Below are 18,279 nucleotides of genomic sequence, written 5' to 3'. Positions count from 1 at the left end.
TGCATGCCTTTGAGCTAAGAACGTCCTTAAAATTTTCTGCTTTTACATTATGACCACATTCAGAAGAGGATTTAACTTAGCCTACATAAGAGTAGGAAAACCTATATGAAAATGTATCCAGAGTCCCTAAGTAAAATTTCAATTCTTCCTTTATTGAAGAAAAGCATTGCTTTGGAAATGAATCCCATGATCTCCTTGCCTGCCATGGGAAAGAAATCTTTCTCATATCTTTTGTCTTGGCTGATGTCGTGTGCCTGTTCTTGGTAGTCAAATTACCTACATCTGCAATTAACTAAAATACAAAGATTTGTGTACTGTGGGATATTTTTCTTAATTATAGCTTTTGAAGTGGGAAATCCTTCTTTAATCTGTATCTTTTTAAGTAATAAGATACACTTTTAATCTAGGCCACAGATTCTGGTAGCAGCCTACAAACATAATGGACACTGAAGCTGGCAAATCTCTTTGCTTGTCCTACCTCTGGCTAGCAAGTTTTTGTTTCGTTTTGTTGTTTTGTTTTGTTTTCTGGCATTCGAGCCTACTTCTTTGGAATTCTGGTATAAACTGGAGACAGGCTGAAACATCAAGCCACATAGACTGTACCACTACTGGATTCTTAACTTTCCATTGGTAAATAGCAATTGTTGGACTAGTTAGACCACAGTCTGTGAGGCATTCTAATAAACCCACTTTCTACATATAGCAATTCATTCTCTCGGTTCAGTTCATCTAGTGAACCTTTACTAATACTGCTGTGTTGGTGTTTTGTTTTGTTTTTCACCTTCCCACTGAAGAAGTTGTCTCTTCTAACAAAAGCGTTCCACTGTGTTTGTCATCTGTCTCCTGCTTTTCTCCCAGGCTTGTCTCATACCTATCAGGTGGAAAGCAGCTTCAGTTTGCCTGAACCTAGCATGAAGCTGCAACACAAAAATCTTGTTTCCTAAAATCTCTCTGTATAATAATCTGGACACCCTTCATCTTGTGGAACAAATTTATAACTCCATTGTAAATTGAGCAATGGGCTATGCAAGCTAACAACCTTGATTCCAGGAGGAAGAAGGGGAAGTGCCTACAGCGTAGTGTGCCAGAAAACTCAGGCAATTTCTGAAGTTGGGACGGGGTGAAGGCCAGATCACAGCCCACAAAGGGGAGGAGTTAAGCAGTGAGAGGTGGAGTTGTGCGTCATCCCTCCGGGCTGGGTTGGAAAACAGAAGGGTTAGCTTTTATAGGTCCGGCACACGTGCTCCTGAAATGCAAATCCCTGCAGATCTGGAAAAGATCTGGCCTTGGACTGGAATCCTGGCCCAGGAACCCAAGAGTCCCGTCGGCACACGCTCACCCTAAGGGAGGCGCTCCTTTCACTCGAGTCACTGGCCAATCAGAGCCTTCAATCAGACATGTCAATCAGAAGAGGAGGCAAGTTCTTCCGGGTGCCTTGCTACAGGTTCCGCTCAGTAGCTGAGCGGGCTTGATTGAATTGGTGTGCTGTTCTGTGATCGCTGCTGCTGTGAGGAGAGCTCAGGCAAGCCCCGAAGCCGCGACATGGTGAGCACACGGCCACTGCCCACAACGGGGAGGAGCAGGCAGCTGAACAGCGAGAGCTGGCGTGGTGGTTCTTTTCCGGGCTGGATGGGTACCCGCGGTCAGATGCGGCCACCTGTGAAGCCCCTTGTAGTCCCAGCCACTCATTAGACACCCCGTGGCCTCTGAGTAACTTCGTTATGAGGCTGCATCTGCGCAGAGCACGTGGAGCAGGGACTTGTGTGCAGAAACAGCCTTGGCAGGATGCCAAACGCGGAGAGTCCTAGTTTCTTTAGTGTCTTCTACAAGTTCTGCCCTTAGCATTTAACATTTAGGTGTAAGATCCATTTGGAATTAATTTTGTGTGTGTGGGTAGCACGCCAATGTTAAGTTACGGTGTAAACGAGTAGAATTGATGATACAAAGGAATTATCAATGCTTAGGAAATAGTAAGTCACAACAAGCAGAATTTAGATGACAAAGGACTGCCTCTAAAACACCCCACAGATAAGTAATGTGCTAACCAGGCCTATTAGGGATTAGGATGCTAGGATACACGTTTGTTCACCAGGATTGTCCAGAAATATGGCTCCAAACTGTAGCAAAGGAGACAAGCCTGATTAACAACCAGCCACTAAGCCCGTCCCCATATCCAAGAGCCTCTAACAGGCTGCGTAATGGGGCATTATAGGGTTAGGGTTAGGGTTTAATCAGCATTAAATCCTGGTGTGCCATAAAGGTTCCGTTTTCTTCTTGAAAAAACCATAGTTCTGCCACATTGGCAAGGTGGCACCTGGTGACAACCATTTGAAAAGGAAAAGCTCTGTTGTGTTGAGGCTGGCCTGATCAAGCAAGGCTTTCTCTGAGGTCCTCATGTACAAAGAATGGCAGCTCCTTCTGAAACCCTGAAACATGTTATGCAGAGCCAGTTATAATCTGGGGCCTAGGCCTTGGATGCTTTCTCTAAAACTCAGAGGTATAGAAATAAAATAGAATTCCTTCTCCAAAAACAGGAATGTGCTTGGGGGAGCTGGTTATGGTCTCAGGCCAGGACCTTTGGGGAGGGCTTGCTTGAGATTCTGAGAACCCAACTCGTCCCAGCACATGGGGCTGTGATCATCAGTGCCAAATCCACTGTAGGCTTGGTCAGCAATGTTCTTGAGATACTCTGAGTTCTCCTTGGGCCGCACTCTTTGATTGGACTCCTCCTAGATTTGTCTCATTATATGATAGTCTCTGCTGACTTTATAGATATCTCCTATTTCATTCCATTTTCACCCCTGGAAGTAGTACACAAAATGCTATTGTTCTTAAGCTTACTGAGTATAAGACATAGCTTTTGCAAGACCTCCCCACCCCAGCTTTTATACTTTCTACCTTCTGTCTTTTCATCCTCTGGGACTTTCCACCTAGGATCCTGTCACTGAAGAATGTTCTGCTGTTTGAGGCACTGGGAATGTCTTTGCAGTGTAAATCTCCCATCTGCCCAAGCGGCTAGACTTTCAGCTTCCCGTCCTTACTTAAATTGTTCTGACTGTAACCTGGGGTATGAACCTGGCAGAGACTTAAGGATGGCAGCATATGTGGAATACAAAATTGTTCTATGCTGGCTCCCCAGTTAACATTAACCAGTGTAGCAGGGCTTTGCCGATTTGTGGTTTGTTCTTTTCCACATCCTTTATCTCCCAGCCCCCTTTACCCCCTAACACTAGGTAGGGGAGAAACAAGGGTAGCGAAGAAAGAGATCCCTGAATCTAATCTCTTTCCTTTTGTTTCTTCTTTGACCACAGCTACTAACAAACTACAACCAACCTCCCTAAAAGGCCAACATCACCCTAACCTGCCTCTTGGGACCCTCCAATTGGTATGCCCTCTGAAAAGTTCTGGGACTTCCAAATGTCACACTATCACAGAAATTATTTGCTTCTGCTAGAGCATGAGGCAAATCGTAGACAGCTGCTGCGGACAGTCTGGAGCAGCCCCAGATCTCTACACTTGGGATTAAAACAAAAGCACATTCTCATAATACTTCTGTGGGAATTTTTGTTTGTTTGTTTGGCTTTTGTTGTTGTTTTGTTATTTTTCATTTGTTTGTTTGGCTTTGCTTTTAGGTTTTTCAAGACAGGATTTCTATGTGTAACAGCCCTGGGACTACCTTTGTAGAACAGGCTGGCCTTGAATTGACAGAGATCCACCTGCCTCTGTCTCCCAAGTGCTGGAATTAAAGACATGTACCAGCATGCCTGGCTTACTTCTGTGTTTTTTAAAGAAACCAAAATTCTAGAGTTCTCAAAATGTTGGTGCAAACTAGAGCTGGATGCAAGCTATATTAAAGAGATTTTTCTTGATCTTTTAATTGTGTGTGGAGTGATGTCTCCGTGGGAAGGTATATTAATTCTAGAACAGCTGCATTTTCAGCCTGTTAGAAAAATGTTTCTGAGGCAAGCTGTGTTGACTAAGGTCACCTTGATCCTAGTCTTTTGTTCCCTTGCTTTTCTCTTGATTAAACTTACTAATTCCTTAAGTTGAAGGGATATACCACAACAGTTTTAAATATACTCATTTAAGTTGTATAATTAACTGCTCACTGCAGCAACAGGAAAAAGATTTGCATGTGGAACATGGCTTCTGCCTTCAGACCAGAACAGTAGGAACAATTTATTGTGTACACTCCTGGTTAAAGCAGTGTAGGCAATAGTATATTACAGACTAAAATTTAAGGGAGTCAGCAGCAGGGGTCACCGTTATGAAGAAGGGCCTGATTCAGGCAGGGTGAACAATTTTGTGATTTCCCAACGTGTGTTAATTCATGCATGTGAATGAAAACATACCAGATTGGTGGATGTACAATATGGGGAGTTTATGTTGAGCCAATGAATACTGAATTCCCAATTAAGGGACTGTCCTATGGAGATATAAGCAATCTTGCTTGACACAAGTAAGTTCAGAGAGTTGAGAAACAGGCCGTAGGCTGCAGCTGTGTGTGTCAGGTTACAGGTCTCAGCAGCTAACACTGCACACAGGGTCAAACAGTATCTCATTAGTGCCGTTTCCTCAACCAGGGAATGACTGCTGTGTTTCAAAGTCAGTTTAGCTATGTGGTTTGTTTTATTTTTTTTTCCAATTATATTTATCTTTTTAAGAAGTCAACTGTTGGTGTTTTTAAATTTCATTTTCTTCATGCATCACTGCTATATCTTATTTGTTTCTATTCTCCAATGTCTCTGGATCAGTAAGAATTTTATTCCTTTTTCTCCAGTACTTTGATTATTTGTTTCTGCTTAGAGCAATATCTTCTGTAGCTCAGGCTTGCCTCATGAGTGCTATGTAACTGAGAATTGCTTTGAACACCTAATCCTGCCTCTGCTGCCCAGTACCTCGAAGACAGTTCCACAGCTCCTCTAAGATGAACCTGACTGGTTGGTGAGAAGGAAGAAACACTAGTGAATGAGTGTCCTCCTACCTCCCAGACTTTTTTGGGAGGATTTACAAATAAAGAGGGACCTGGGTAAGAATTGAGTTCACTGACCAACTTCAAAGCTGATGTAGTCATAGCACAGAAAAGATTGGGAGGAAGGAGGTGAGAGCTTTCCTGTTTGGCAGTAGTAGGCATTAGCAGTGGGTACCCAGGTATTCAATTTTAGACGATCAATAAAAGTCCAAGCTGGCTATTTTTGTGGGTTCACAGACCAGGACAATCAAGACTCTGGATAAGGAACTGAACTTACTTCTAGAAGCCAAATTTCTCTAGGTAACACTAGTTTAACCAACACAAAAGATCTGGGCAAGCTGGTGTGTCTGTGCCTGACAGGAAGGCTATTTCTCCTTTCTGAAAGTGCGTAGCCTGAGAGAAAAGGTGTGAATAATTCTTGCTGTGCTCTAGTACAAATGTCTACTTCCTTGGGAATGTTAGACCATAAAGCCTGTTTCAACTTTTAAAAATAATATTTGAGATTATAATTAAATCATTTCAACCTTCTCGTTTCTCTTCCCACCCTCCACCCACCCCCACCCCCGTTAAGTCTCAAACCCTGAGACTTGAGGTCACATGGCTGAGGTGCCTATTTAACAAATCAAGGTGGATCTGACTGTCAGGTTTTCCCTGTATCCTTCAGTCCCTGTTAAAGGGTAATTAATGGCTGGCATACCTACCCTCTCACCCAGGGATTGGGTTGCCCTTCTTCCAGCTGCCCTTCCTTGTATAATCCAACCATGTTGGTTACCTGGTCTCTTTCATCTACCATTTCCCTTCCTGGCCTCTTGGTCTGGCTCTCCCCTTTCCTCTCCACCTTCTCTTCACATGACTCAGAGTCATGTCCACTCCTGACTCCCCCAGATGTCCCTGCCTCTGGCTATGTTCTCCTTTTTTATCTATAATAAACTTTCTACTCCACCATACCTAGGAGCAGCCATGTCCTTTCCTTTTTATTTCTTTTTTTCATTCACCTCCCATTTACTGTTACTTACTTTCAAACTCAAGGCCACTTTTTGGTTAAATTGTCCCTGTTTGAGTTTGACTGAAGTTTGGCTTCAGGACTTGCCAGCTATGAGATAGAGATGGCTGCACTGGACATTGCATATGTAATGGAAAGTGCAGACAAAGAACCTTGTGCCTTGGAAGATGAACAGGTGCTCTGGGAGAGTGGAAGGTTCTACTAAATTACAAACTTAGCAGACTAGGGCTCTGTCTGCCCCTAGGGCAGAAGGGCAGAGATGGGAAGGCCTGTACTGTCTCAGTCTTTCGATCTCTAGTCCTCCAGTAGGGGAGCTGCTACTGTCCTGAGGCCCAGATGGGTGGTTAAAGCTAGTGAGAGACTCTTGGCAGCCCTAGTGATTAGGAGCACCAGTGGGAGCACCATGCCCCAGCACATCTTGCAGGTGGGACTGATTGTAGTTGAGGATTTTATAGCTGGGTTGGTGTCCATGTTTCTCTTTTTGTAACCTGTAGAGTACCTTCTTGTAAAAGTAACTTTTATTCTGGCTCAGCTGTCTCGGAGTCTTTCTGCCTCCTGCTGGCCTAAACCTAGTCCTGGAGCCTTCTAGCCTCCATACAATCTAACCTAGGCCTAGAATGTTTTCAGCCTCTGAGACTTACTGCTTAATAAGATCACCCTTTCTTGTTCTTTCTGAACTCTGGGCTGGCTGGTTCAACTCAGCTGTTCTGGCTCAAACTCTTCTCCCAGCTAATTTATTTAATCTAGCTTCTCTCTTGGCCCAGAATTGCTCTGCTTGGCCTCAAACTAACTCAGCAATCTGCTGTAATCTTCTGGCTTCTTCTCACTTTCTGGCTCATTCTGTCTTCACCTGAATTCTCTCTCTGCAATCCATCTCTCTATTAATGTCCTGGTTTAAAGGGGGGGGAAAGCCTATTCTCTCTGTAAAACTGCCCTTTAAGTAGCTCCCTTTCCTCTCTCTTCTTGTGAGAGTTGAACATATCCTATTCTGTCAAATCTCTGATTCATCACCTTTTCTGCCACTCAAGTAGACATGACACTCAAACATAGATGCTTCTTTATACAAACTAATTTTTCCTTCTTTTGGGATTAAAGGCATGTACCACCATGGCTGGATCTAGACTTTTCTTTACTTGATACTTGCTCTATACCAGGCTAACCTTGAACTCAGATCTGTTTGTCTCTGTCTCCTGGATTAAAGGCATGTTTGTATTCCAGCTGGATCACACAGGCCTAGAAGATCTTTGGACATAATCTCTTGCCAGCTAGATCACATAGCCATGTTCTGAGTAACATTCCTCTACACCTTCTCTCTTCAAAGAGACTAGAACATAGGATTGAAGGCTCCAAACTTGTACCCACTTCACCAATATGTTCAGTGAGCTCTGTGGGAGTTGTGCTCAGCAATGGGGCTCTGCTGTCAGTTTTCAGAGAGCAAAAATATCTCCTAGCATCAGCATGGGTTGTTTAGGGAGCTCCAAGGGACCTCCTTGTCCAACTCCACCAAGTGTAACCCATTCCCAACACTGCCTGGCTATAAAGGATGGCTGGTTCAGACTCTGTATCCTCCATTACTGGGAATCTTCACCAGGGTCACCCTCATAGATCTCAGGAAGTTGCCAGTGTACTAGGTTTCTGCACTTACCACCAAATGTCCCCTAATTCCAGCTGTTTCTCCCTACACTATACTCTGTCCTTTTATTCCCCCTACCATTGATCCCTCCTACTTCCGGTTCCATTAAACCCAGTCTACTCACAGAATCTATTCTATTTCCCTTTCCAGGGAGATCCATGCCCACCTCATAGTCCTCCTCTTTACCTAACCTCTCTGTGTTTGTGGAGTGTAGCTTGATTATCATTTACCCAATAGCTAATGTCCACTTACTTACAAGTGAATGCACCATATCTGTCATTCTGGGTCCAGGTTACCTGACTTAGGGTGATTTGTTTTCTAGTTTCATTCATTCGCCTATAAGTTCATGATACTCACAGCTGAGTTACGTACTCCATTTTGTTTATCCGTTCTTTAGTTGAGGGTCATCCAGCTTGTTTCCAGTTCCTGGCTAACACAAATAAAGCTTCTATGAACATAGTTGTGCAAATGTCTTTGAGGTAGGATGAAGCAACCTTTTAGATATATACGGAAGATTAGTATATCTGGGTCTTGGTAGATGGAGCCCCAGTTTTTTTATAAACCACAATATTGATTTCCATTGTGACTCTATTAGTTTGTACTTCAACAAGCAGTGCAGGAGTGTTCCCCTTGCTCTACATCCTTGCCAGCATGGACTGTTGCTTGTATTATTGATGTTAGCCATTCTGACATGTGTAAGATGAATTCTCAAAGTAGTTTTGATTTGCATTTCCCTGATAGCTAAGATGGTAAAGATTTCTATAAGTCTTTCTCAGCCATTTGATATTGCTCTGTTGAGAATTATCTGTTTATATCTGTATCCCATTTTTTAATTGGATTTTTTTTTGTTGTTTTTAGAACATCTAGTTTCTTAAGGTCTTTATATACTTTATATATCAGGCCTCTATAAGATGTGGATTTGGTTTTTTAAAAAAATTCCCACTCCTTATGCTTCCTCTTTGTCCAATTGACTGGGTTTTTGCCACTTCCTACCTATTTTCTATTACTGGTAAAGGAGAGAAACAGTGCACAGGATGAGTGGTGGCCAGTGATTTCTTTTATTTTGATTATAATATTGTAGTTCTTGTTTAAGGGACTTAAAGGTCTGTCTTCCTATCTCCTTTTATTTGTGGTGCCATCTATGGTATATGATTTTATTAGTTATAATCTAATTGTATTGTTTCTTTGTAAAATGATACACTTTCACCTATTTTTGTCTCCTGAAAATGTACAATATTATGCTATGAATTGTTTGAGATTTTTTGTTAGTTTGGGGACTTTCTGTGGAGAAACAGTTTTCTCTTCTTGATCTTAAAGGCTGCTGCTCCTCATTGTCGCCAAATGTGTTTTCCAGTTGTTGCAGCCATCAGTGTTTGAGGATTTGCTGCTCAAGTGATTGGTGTGGTTAACACATTGGTTTTGGGGGTTTTTAAACTTCCCACATATTATCTCTGTGTCCTGATTAGTTTCAGTTGTCAACATTTTAGGGCCTACAGTCATCTGAGGGAGCCTCAATTGAGGGCATGACCTCATCAAAATGGTTGGTTTCTATGTCTTTAAGAGATTGTGTTGATTGGTGATTGATATGGGAAGGTTCTTTCACTAAGGGTGGCAATATCCCTAAGCCTGCGCTAGGTAAGAGAGCTAGCTGAGCATGACACAGCGATTAAATGAGAGAGCAAGCCAAGAAACAATGTTTGCCCATTGCTTTTGCCTTAATTTTCTTGAAGCTTGAGTTTCTACCCTAATCTCCCAAAATGGTTGACTGTGATGTGGCAGGACCTGAGATGTTTTTAGTTATAGCAGCAGAGTCGCAAGTTAGAGCAAAAATGATACACAAAAAGTGATTTGGACAGAACCTGGGGTTGTTCTCTTTTGGAGGAATGTGGAAAATATCAGGACTTGAGATATCAAAAGCCACAGAAAGTTTAGTCGACTATTTATGTAGTACGTGGAAGATCGGCATATTGAGAGTAATAAAGACAGATGAAGTTGAGGTCATAGGATTTCAGTGGAAAATGGACTCCATAAAGAATTAAGCTATAGGTCATTTACATGATAAGTTGGCCCAAAATATTTCTTATTCTGCCTATGCCCTGAGAAAATGTATAAGGCAGAGTTTAAAAATGGTGAGGAGATTTCCTAGACAGAGTACTGAATCTGTTGGATGGTTATTGCTAGTGACTCATTCAGGACTATAGTCGGTGGGGGAGAGCCGAAATAAATGCCAAGTCTGTGGTTTGTAGAGAAAACCAGCTCTGGATATTTCAGATGGCAATCAAATGCTGAAACAGAGGCAGGAAATGTCAGGGTGTTTATCACCATTAAAGAGAAGGCTTTTGCTCTGGATTAGAAGCCTAGAGGGTGCCCAAAGGGTAACACTCCCACCTGCTACACCTTCAGTCAATGAAAGGAGTAGGCAAAGTGATTCCTAGTCCCAGGAAAGAGCTTCATACAAACCTGCTGCAAATGTAGCAGGGTCCATCCCAATTTAGAAAGCAAACTTTGGGGGATCACTCATGTGATGATTCTGAAAACAAGAAAGATAAAAAGTATAAGGTCATGGATTTTTTTTCCTTTGTGGTTTTAGTTCAGCATGGTTCCTGCCATCTATGTTTGGCAGACTCGGAGCTCCATTGAGAGAGGATGCTGTGAGAGTGCATTGCATGAAGCTGTGTAGATAAAGCCTGAGTTGCGTTTTGAGATCATAAGACATTGAGATACCTAAAAGCTACGATGCACCTGCCAGGAAGAGCTGCATATAGGGAGTGGAAGTAACAAACTGAGAGATGTATGAAAAGTTGCAAGGTTTGGGCCATCTAAGCCTCTTGAAACTGATGCCCCATATATGTGAGACAGAGGTCCAGGATTTGTTGTTTGCCCTGCTAGGTTTCTTGCCTTGGTCCAGTCTTCCTCACTATGTGTACACTCCTCTCTACTGGAATGGGAAGGGGTATTTTGTGCCATTGTATGTTGGAAAGATATAACTTATTTTTTGATTTTACAAGATGTGGCAGTCAAGAGATTGTCTTGAGTGTCAAAAGAGACTGAATATTTGAACATTGTACAAGTAAGTTGTTGCAGCCTATTAGGATCATTGAAGTTAGATTAAATTAATTTTCATCATAAGATCACCATGAGCCTATAGTGACCAGGGACAGGATATACTTGATTAAAGAGCTGCCAGATAGGATGACGTATTTGAACACTTGTCTCTCCTTTGTGGCTTTTTTGGGGTGGGGTGGGGAGCTCATAACTCATAGAAATAATTTATAGGAGGAACCTTTGTAGATTCCTTACTGGGGATGGGATTTGAGTGTCTATAGACTCAACCCATTTCCTGTTCTTTGTATCTACTGCGTTGTGGTTGAAACTGATCAGCTTCCTTCTCATGCTGTCATACCTTCACCATTGTAGACTCTATCCCTAAATTACATAAGATAGAGTAGAAGCAATTGCTATTCAATGCTAAGCTATTTTGCAAGCCTAATGTTTTTATATTCTTAGTTTTGTTGTTTTTGTTTTTATTTTTGAAGACAAAGTTTCTCTGTGTAGCCCTGGGTGCCCTAAAAGTAGGTATGTAGACCAGCAGGCTGCGAACTTAGAGGTCTGCCTGACTCTTGCTCCAGAGTGCTGGGATTTAATATGGCCCAATATACCTGGCTTTTTAAATTTTTTTATATAATTGGTTGATGGGCCTAGAATGTAGGTTTTTGTACATGTCAAACATATGCTGCTGTACTGATCTTCATCCACATGAATTTTGAGATTTTGCAGAGTATATTCTATTTCTCAGGGTGGCATGTATTCATGACATTAATACTGCCTGAGCCTTCTTTGTTAGTTTTGATTTTTTTTGTTGAATATGAGTATTTTGTCTATGTGCATGAATATTTACCTCATGTGTACCTAATCCTCACAGTAGTCGGAAGATGGCCTCAGCACCAAACTTGGAATAATGGATAGTTGTGAAGCCCCCATGTAAGCACTTGCAATTGAGCCCAATTACTTGCAAGATCAGCGAGAGTTATTCACTGTTGAGCCACCTCTACTGCCCTGTGTTGTTTATTTACATTGCTAAGATTTTCATCTGTCCACTTGTAATTGTTTAAACATGCACTTCCTTTTAGTAAGATCTTTCTAATGTTACATTTTAAACTGGGGCAATTCAGGATTCTGGAAGATAAATACAGAATTGGACTGAATGCATAATTCAGGGGAGACAGGGTCTTAAAAGGTACCTCTGGATGTCCTGCATAGATCAGGCTGGCACCCAATTCAATGAGATATACTTGCCTCTGCCTCCTGAGTGCTAGGATTAAAGGCAAGCTTGGCCATAATGTTTTGTAGTTAGTAATTGTTCACACAATTTCTCTGATGTGTGCTCAGTACTGTTTGCTTTCTCTATTTGTGTCTGTTAATTGGCATTTTTCATACAAGGCTATATCTTATTGAAAGGGTGAAGAAATGATGGAGGTGACCCTCATTATTCAGTTGCCTTCTAAAATGACTTGGTGATTGCATTAGAACTTCTGAGTGAAAACATAAGTTGGGAAAGCATCAGGATTATATGAACACATTGTCAATGAAGTATACATTTACAATGTTGTCAGTATCATGATTTCTGTTGTACTCATGTATGGGATATTTTAGAATACAGTGACCTATGATGATGTGCATGTGGACTTTACACGAGAAGAATGGGCTTTGCTGGATCCTTCCCAAAAGAGTCTCTACAAAGATGTGATGCTGGAGACGTACAGGAACCTCACTGCTATAGGTAAGACAGTGAATTTTTCTTTCACTTTGTAAAATAAAGGGACAACTATTTCTTTGTAATTGATGATATTCTGTAATTTCAATTGAGAATGAACTTTGAGGTGAATAAATTAGTCTCTCACTGAAGATAGTAACTTAAATTTTGCCTAATTTCCAATAATATATCATACATTTTCTGATACTATATTTTAGGCTACAATTGGGAAGATGATACTATTAAAGAACATTGTCAAAGTTCTAGAAGACATGGAAGGTAATTTTCATCTGCAAGTTGATATGAATATTCCTTTGAAGAAGTTTTAATGTGTCCTGGAAGTTTTAAAGATAAGCAACAGTATGGAAAAAAAACAGTGCTTTAAGTGTATCAATGATTATTAAATTCTCACAAATCTATGTACCTCAATGCCAGGTATCTGATTTGTGTTTGCAAGGCATTTCTCTAAGAAAGAAAACAAGGAAACAATGCCTTAATAGATATTACCATTTGAATCGTAAACACATTTATAGCTACTCTGTAGAACTGCCAATCTGTATAGTTTTATAATATATATACATATATATCTCAAAAGGTATAGGCTCAATTCTTTAATAAAACTATTATATATTACTCATATACTTGTAGTAATGTTGCTAAGCTTAGTGAGAGGGGTAGTTTATGAGAGTCAAGAATGTTGTTGTGACAAAACCTTAATCCCTCTACCACATGTCTATGAGGAACAAGAAGAAGTCAAACTGTAAATGCAATGTGGAAATCTTTTTTTCTCCTCCTCCTTCTTTTCTTCTTCATCTCCTCTTCCTCCTCCTCCTCCTCCTCCTCTTCCTCCTCCTCCTCCCTGAAGACAGGCTTCTTTGTGTAGCCTTGGCTGTCCTGAACTCTCTTTGTAGGCCTGGCTGTCCTCAAAGTCACAGAGATCCTCCTGCCTCTGCCTCCCAGAGTGTTATTCTTATATTAATAGGTATTTCATATGTCACAATGGATATAAGCCATGTGAGCATAGAGATATTGAAAGAAGCAATATACCTGTCTCTCCCAGAACAATTACTTCAAATATGTGGAAAACACTATAGAAAAAGGATGCTATAAATGTGAGCCATACACTAAATATTCTTACCATCACAGGTATCTTCAAAGACACAAAATAACTGATAATGAAAAGGAAACCATGAATGTAAAAAAAGTGATAAAACCTTAAGATATGTTTCCTCTTTCTTTACAACTAGACCAAATTATAAAATTAATTCCTAGAGATAAAAACATTCATCAGTGTAATAAGTGTGATAAAGCTTTCACATGTTCCAATTATCTTTGCAGGCATGAAAGAAGTCATATTGGAGAGAAATCCTATGGAGGTATTCAATATGATGAAGTCTTTGCACATCACAGTAGTCTCCAAATACGTAAAAGAACACATACTGGAAAGAAAACCTACAGCTGTGATCAATGTGATAAAGCCTTTTCACAGCATAGTCATCTCCAAACACATAAAAAAACACATGCTGGAGAGAAACCCTATAAATGTAATCAGTGTGATAAAGCCTTTGCATATCCTGGTTATCTTCAAATACATAAAAGAACACATACTGGAGAGAAGCCCTATGAATGCATTCAGTGTGGTAAAGCCTTTGCATATCGTGGTTATCTTCGAATACATAAAAGAACACATACTGGAGAGAAGCCCTATGAATGTAATCAATGTAGTAAAGCCTTTGCATGTCTCAGCCATCTTCAAAGGCATGAAAGAACTCATGCTGGAGAGAAACCTTATGAATGTAACCAATGCGGGAAAGCCTTTTCACAACGCAGTTCTCTCCGAATACATAAAAGAATACATACTGGAGAAAAACCCTATGAATGTAAACATTGTGGTAAAGCCTTTGCATATCGTGGTCAACTTCAATTACATAGAAGAACACATACTGAAGAGAAACCCTATGAAGGTATTCAAAATGGTGAAGACTTTGCACATCACAGTACTCTCCAAATGCATAAAGGAACACATATAGAAGAGAACACATTTGAATGTAATCAGTGTGGTAAAGCCTTTGCATATCGTGCTTATCTTCGAATACATAAAAGAACACATACTGGAGAGAAACCCTACAAATGTAATCAATGTGATAAGGCCTTTTCACAAGACATTTCTCTACAAATACATAAAAGAACTCATACTGGAGAGAAACCCTATAAATGTAATCACTGTGATAAAGCCTTTGCATATCCTGGTTATCTTCAAATACATAAAAGAACACATACTGGAGAGAAACCCTATGAATGTATTCAATGTGGTAAAGCCTTTGCATGTCAGAGTAGTCTCCAAAAACATAAAAGAACACATACTGGAGAGAAACCATATGAATGTAACCAGTGCGGCAAAACCTTTGCTTTTCTTAGTAGTCTCCGACAACATAATACAACACATACTGGAGAGAAACTTTACAAATGTAATCAATGTGATAAGTCCTTTTCACAACACAGTTATCTCCGAATACATAAAAAAACACATTCTGGAGAGAAACCTAATAAATGTAACCAATGTGGTAAAACCTTTGCATATCCTGGTCAACTTCAAAGACATGAAAGAAATCATACTAGAGAGAAACCTCACAAATGTAATCAATGTGATAAAGCATTTTCACAACACTGTTACCTTGAGATACATAAAAGAATACATACTGGAGAGAAACCCTATGAATGTAATCAATGTGGTAAAGCCTTTGCATATCATGCTTGTCTTCAGATACATAAAAGAACACATACTGGAGAGAAGCCCTATGAATGTAATCAGTGTGGTAAAGCCTTTGCTTATCGTGGTTATCTTCAAGTACATAAAAGAACACATACTGGAGAGAAACCCCTCAAATGTAATCAATGTGATAAAGCCTTTTCACATCACAAAAGTCTCCAAATGCATAAAAGAACACATACTGGAGAGAAACCCTATGAATGTAATCAGTGTGGTAAAGCCTTTATATGCCTCAGTCATCTTCAAAGGCATGAAAGAACACATACTGGAGAGAAACCTTATGAATGTAACCAATGTATTAAAGCCTTTGCATCTCACAGTGATCTTCAAAGGCATGTAAAAATTCATTATAGAAAGAAATCCTATGAATGTATTTAACACGGTGAAGCCTTTGCACATGTGTGTGTGTATATGTATGTGTATATATATATATATAGTCACAAAAGTATTCATACTGGAGAGAAACCCTATGAATGTAAGCAATGTTGTAAGATCTTTGCCCTTCACAGTTACCTTTGAGTGTAGAAAGGAACACATACTAGAGAGAAACCTTATGAATGTACTCAATGCCTTTGTGTTATGATGTCTGCTTAGAATGTGTAGTGGTGCTTTTTCTGTTGCTGTAATAAAACAATGTCTAAGACAATGTATAAAGGAGTTTAATTTGGCTAATGGTTCCAGAGGGATACGGAATCATTATGAAATTGGCATTACAAGTGTCATACGTGACAGCTAAAGCAGGAAGCTCACACCTCACATCCTCAATCTGCAGCAGAGAATGGGAACTAGAAATGGTGTGTGGATGTGAAGCCCACCGCAAGTGACATGTTTCCTCCAACAAGGCAGAATTTCCTGAATCTTTCCCAATTGTCAAGGATTGATTTCTCTCACTTCAAGCTTACATGCTTGGTTTCTGTTACATGAACCAATCATACCGAAGAAAAATTCTATAGTTAAGCCTTTAGATGCCTCAGCACTTGTGTTATAATTTTTTAAGTTCTTTTTTAACAATTTGTTTTAAATTTAATTATATGGTGTGTGTGTGTGTGTGTGTGTGTGTGTGTGTGTGTGTGTGTGTGTGTGTGTGCGCGCGCGCAATGTGATTATGATTTCTTAGGCCATAACAGTTATGCGGAGACTGGAAGACAACTCTGTGGGGTCTACATTGGCCATCTTTATATGGTGATCAGGGTCATCTTGCCAGCTTTGCACACCATAGTCATCCCATTGAGCCATTTCACTGATGGTCAAATAAGATTAGTTGAGACATTACATCAGTAAAATATTGTCTTCTTTTTAGATTTTAAACATTGTCATCTGAGGATGGAATAAAACAGGACAATTTTAATAATCCTATTTCCAAATGAAAATGATATTCTGCTGTCTTTTTTTTTTAATGTCTTAGTTTATTCTTAAATAAAACTTGTTCATAACACTCTCAAAACCACAAGTAAATGTCAGAGAATTATCTCAGTTGCTAAACTTGATTTCTGCTAAACCTGATGACCTGAGTTCAATCCTTGGGAGACCTATATTACACCTAAGTATTTTCTCATATTTCCACACTTGGACTGTGGCACATGCACACTCATACACCAGCACATATCTAAATAATTTTTAAACCCAAATAAGGGCCAATGAGGTTACTTGAGCTAACTGACTCCCTGGATTTCATCTCTAGAACTCACATAGGAAAAGTAGATAGTAGGCCTTTCTCTGCTATATACACACAATGGCACAGGTATATACATACAAACGTATTTCAAACACTTGTAAATGGCTGAAATTAAAGCAAAGAAAATAACCCAATTATTGAGAACATATGAAGTGATTTTCCAATTTATGTTATTGTAGGATTTCAAGACAAAACAATGATTGTAGGTTCCTTTCTTCAGGAGACTGGGCTGAGAATCTGGTCACAGTTTTCTTCGGCCTTCTGGAGGCTACATGAAGAAGGCTTTGACCTGAGAACTGTGATAAAGAAGGCCTTCTGGGCTGGGGGGAGTGCAGGGCAGCCATGCTCAGCCTGGGTTGAGACAGTGGAAATCTGAGTCCCTTCCAGCGAGAGAAGGAAGCCTCTGACTTGTGAAAAGCCAGATAACAGACCACACTTGGTTAAAATAAAGATAATCAAGAGTCAGAGAGCTAAATTTTAATTCACTATGCTTAATGATCAAAAAGACAAAGAGCTACAGAAGGAAAAAACAGGAAAAATCTGCACCCCAACTCCAGATCTGGGTTTTTTAACCAAGGGTAACTGAGTTTCAGGGGACACTCCCAGGACACTCTTGGCCTTGTCTCCAGGGCACCTTTGGTATGTTTTTCTTAAAAGAGCCAGCTTTTGACACCTTTTGTGTGGGTGAGGGTCTGTGCTTTGGTCCCTGCAAGGAACTAGCCTTTAACACATTTGGGCCTGGTGGGTTATTTTGCCAGCATGGGGAACGGCTTGCCTATTTCCAAGCAGGAGCTTGGAAGGGAGCATCTCCTCCACCTGCAGACAAGGGGCCACAAATGATGGTTCCTTTTTAAATCATATCCTTTCATTCTGATTCAAAGATAGGTCATATTAAAAACAACTTGGCTTAGAGGTGCCTCACTGAAATCCAGCACCTGGGAGAGAGTGTCAGGCCAATCTGTCTGAGTTTGAAGCCAGCTTTGTTCTCATGGTGAGTACCAGGACAGCCATGGACATGTAGAGATGCCCTGTCTCAAAAGGACAGAGTAAAAAGAAATTATATCTCAAACTATTAAGATTTTTTTCCTAATATAATCTGATGGGACTCTGGTTTCAATAAAACCTTTTGTTATCTTTACTCACATTAAGAGAACTGTGTTAATAGTGACAATAAGAAGCAATGTGAAGATTCCACTCACAGAGGGATAGAAATCCATTGGATCCAACAACCATATAGCTGGGACTTCATCACCTTCGAGTGATGGGAGGCAGAAGCATTAATGGAGCTGCAGACTTAACAGTACGGCTCCTCTTGCCTACCAAACTTAGGTTCCTACTACCCACATCAGATGGATCAGACCTACCTGTATGTCCAGGTCCAGGACATCTGATGTATTCTTCTGGCCTCTAAGGGCACCATATATGCAGATGGTAAGAAGACATACGCATATGTTATTCCATATTGTTAAGGGG

The 18,279-nt window shown here is 40.4% G+C and overlaps 1 protein-coding gene across 4 annotated transcripts; it reads left to right on the top strand.

Moving 5' to 3' along the window:
• Positions 1–1,373: 1,373 nt before the first annotated feature.
• LOC311603116 (uncharacterized protein) lies at positions 1,374–16,573 on the top strand. 4 transcript variants are annotated; one of them, XM_084791943.1, is made up of 5 exons: positions 1,374–1,545; positions 3,312–3,385; positions 12,262–12,388; positions 12,580–12,640; positions 13,700–16,573. In XM_084791943.1, exons 3-5 carry the CDS (start codon positions 12,355–12,357, stop codon positions 15,507–15,509), a joined length of 1,905 nt encoding a protein of 634 aa, XP_084648069.1. In that variant the 5' UTR covers positions 1,374–1,545; positions 3,312–3,385; positions 12,262–12,354; the 3' UTR covers positions 15,510–16,573. The 4 variants fall into 4 exon arrangements, with proteins under 4 accessions (XP_084648069.1, XP_084648068.1, XP_084648071.1 ...); XM_084791942.1 differs by lacking the exon at positions 3,312–3,385; XM_084791945.1 differs by lacking the exon at positions 12,580–12,640.
• Positions 16,574–18,279: the final 1,706 nt, after the last annotated feature.

Source organism: Acomys minous, assembly GCF_964271855.1.
Source record: "Acomys minous genome assembly, chromosome: 8".
Classification (NCBI taxonomy): Eukaryota; Metazoa; Chordata; class Mammalia; order Rodentia; family Muridae; genus Acomys; species Acomys minous.
The sequence above is the reverse complement of the archived record's forward strand: the minus strand, read 5'-3'. Positions and strand labels throughout refer to the sequence as shown.

Excerpts from the sequence above, each read along its gene's own strand:
- LOC311603116 (XM_084791942.1), top strand. Across the intron at positions 12,389-12,579 it reads CAGGAACCTCACTGCTATAG|GCTACAATTGGGAAGATGAT; the intron begins GTAAGACAGTGA and ends ACTATATTTTAG. Across the intron at positions 12,641-13,699 it reads AGTTCTAGAAGACATGGAAG|GCATGAAAGAAGTCATATTG; the intron begins GTAATTTTCATC and ends TTATCTTTGCAG.